Raw genomic sequence first — 1,166 nt, 5'->3', positions numbered from 1 at the left:
ATTGGTGTTTGTTTTCCACCTCTGGAGACAGATGTTGGTGAGTAAAGGAATAAAGTTTGAAGCAAAAGCAAAACTTACAAATAGCTCCTTTAAACTAAATATAATGAGACGCAACACTTTCAGTAGCACAAATGAAGTTGTTCCAAACATGAAATGTGTTCAAAATAATCAATAATAGTTTGTTAGTTCAGAGCAGCAGACACACAGAGCACAGTACCACAGATGAGGTAGAGTCCTGCTTTGTTCCAGCCGGGAGTCAGTCTGGTGATCAGCGAGTAGGACACACAACACTGGAGGACACCTGGAAACACACACTGAGGAGAGCCCAGCTACACACACACACACACACACACACACACACACACACACACACACTCCAGTTTTCATGAACTAAAAGGTGACTGAAATGTTGAACATGAGACATGAACTCCGTCTGTCCATCTCACCTGCAGACGGCGTCTCTGTCCAAACACCTGGAGGATGCCTCTGTGGAAAAACGGGATCTGTAGAAGAGGAGAGTTTAGAGTAAGACACACACGGAGCCGCTGTCCATCAACTGACTTTACAATTCATGGACATAAAATCTTATTTTCTCAGTTTCCATCAGCTGGAAAAAACTGTTTTCAAGTGATTTTTTATGCAGAAATGTGAAGAACATTGGGAATATTTCTGATGCTAATTTTCCATCGTCAGCCATGTTTTCTGATCCTGTATCAGGTGTCTAAGGATGCTTGTGTGGACACCAACATCTCCTCTAATCTAAATGAATCCCTAAAAACGATGTTGACATGGATCTAATTTACATTTGTCATTACATTAACAGGAAATGTTTTAATTTGCTCTCTCCTGGCAGCTGCAGAGTGTTTAATGTTTTTACGACTCTGTGGGAAAGACTGCAAGTCACCACAATCCTCCTCCAGCTTTAACTGGTTGCCTGGCAACACACATGTTTTAAAAGGTTTTCAAAGGTACAAAACTTCTATATAATGTAAAGTATTTCCCTGTTTTTGAAGAGTTTGAGATTGTGACCTGATTTCATTCAGAGAGAGACGTGTTTATGTTACGCTGGGTAACAATGTAGGCCGTCAGTAACAGTCTTCTGCTGTGTGTGTGTGTGTGTGTGTGTGTGTGTGTGTGTGTGTGTGTGTGTGTGTGTGTGTGTGTGT

At 41.4% G+C, this 1,166-nt stretch overlaps 1 protein-coding gene across 1 annotated transcript in view; it reads right to left on the bottom strand.

Moving 5' to 3' along the window:
• cunh18orf63 (chromosome unknown C18orf63 homolog) overlaps window positions 1-1,166 on the bottom strand; it is an 18,157-nt gene that overhangs the window by 12,067 nt on the left and 4,924 nt on the right. The window contains exons 4-5 of the mRNA XM_023404608.2: window positions 447-503; window positions 186-329 (exon numbers count right to left, since the gene is read on the bottom strand). Of these exons, the coding sequence (XP_023260376.2) occupies window positions 186-329; window positions 447-503 (201 nt within the window). The remainder of the gene's footprint in view (window positions 1-185; window positions 330-446; window positions 504-1,166) is intronic.

This window comes from Seriola lalandi, unplaced genomic scaffold, assembly GCF_002814215.2.
Source record: "Seriola lalandi dorsalis isolate HSWRI2012SDOR001 ecotype SW California unplaced genomic scaffold, Sedor1 jcf7180002054252, whole genome shotgun sequence".
NCBI classification, from domain to species: Eukaryota; Metazoa; Chordata; class Actinopteri; order Carangiformes; family Carangidae; genus Seriola; species Seriola lalandi.
The sequence above is the reverse complement of the archived record's forward strand: the minus strand, read 5'-3'. Positions and strand labels throughout refer to the sequence as shown.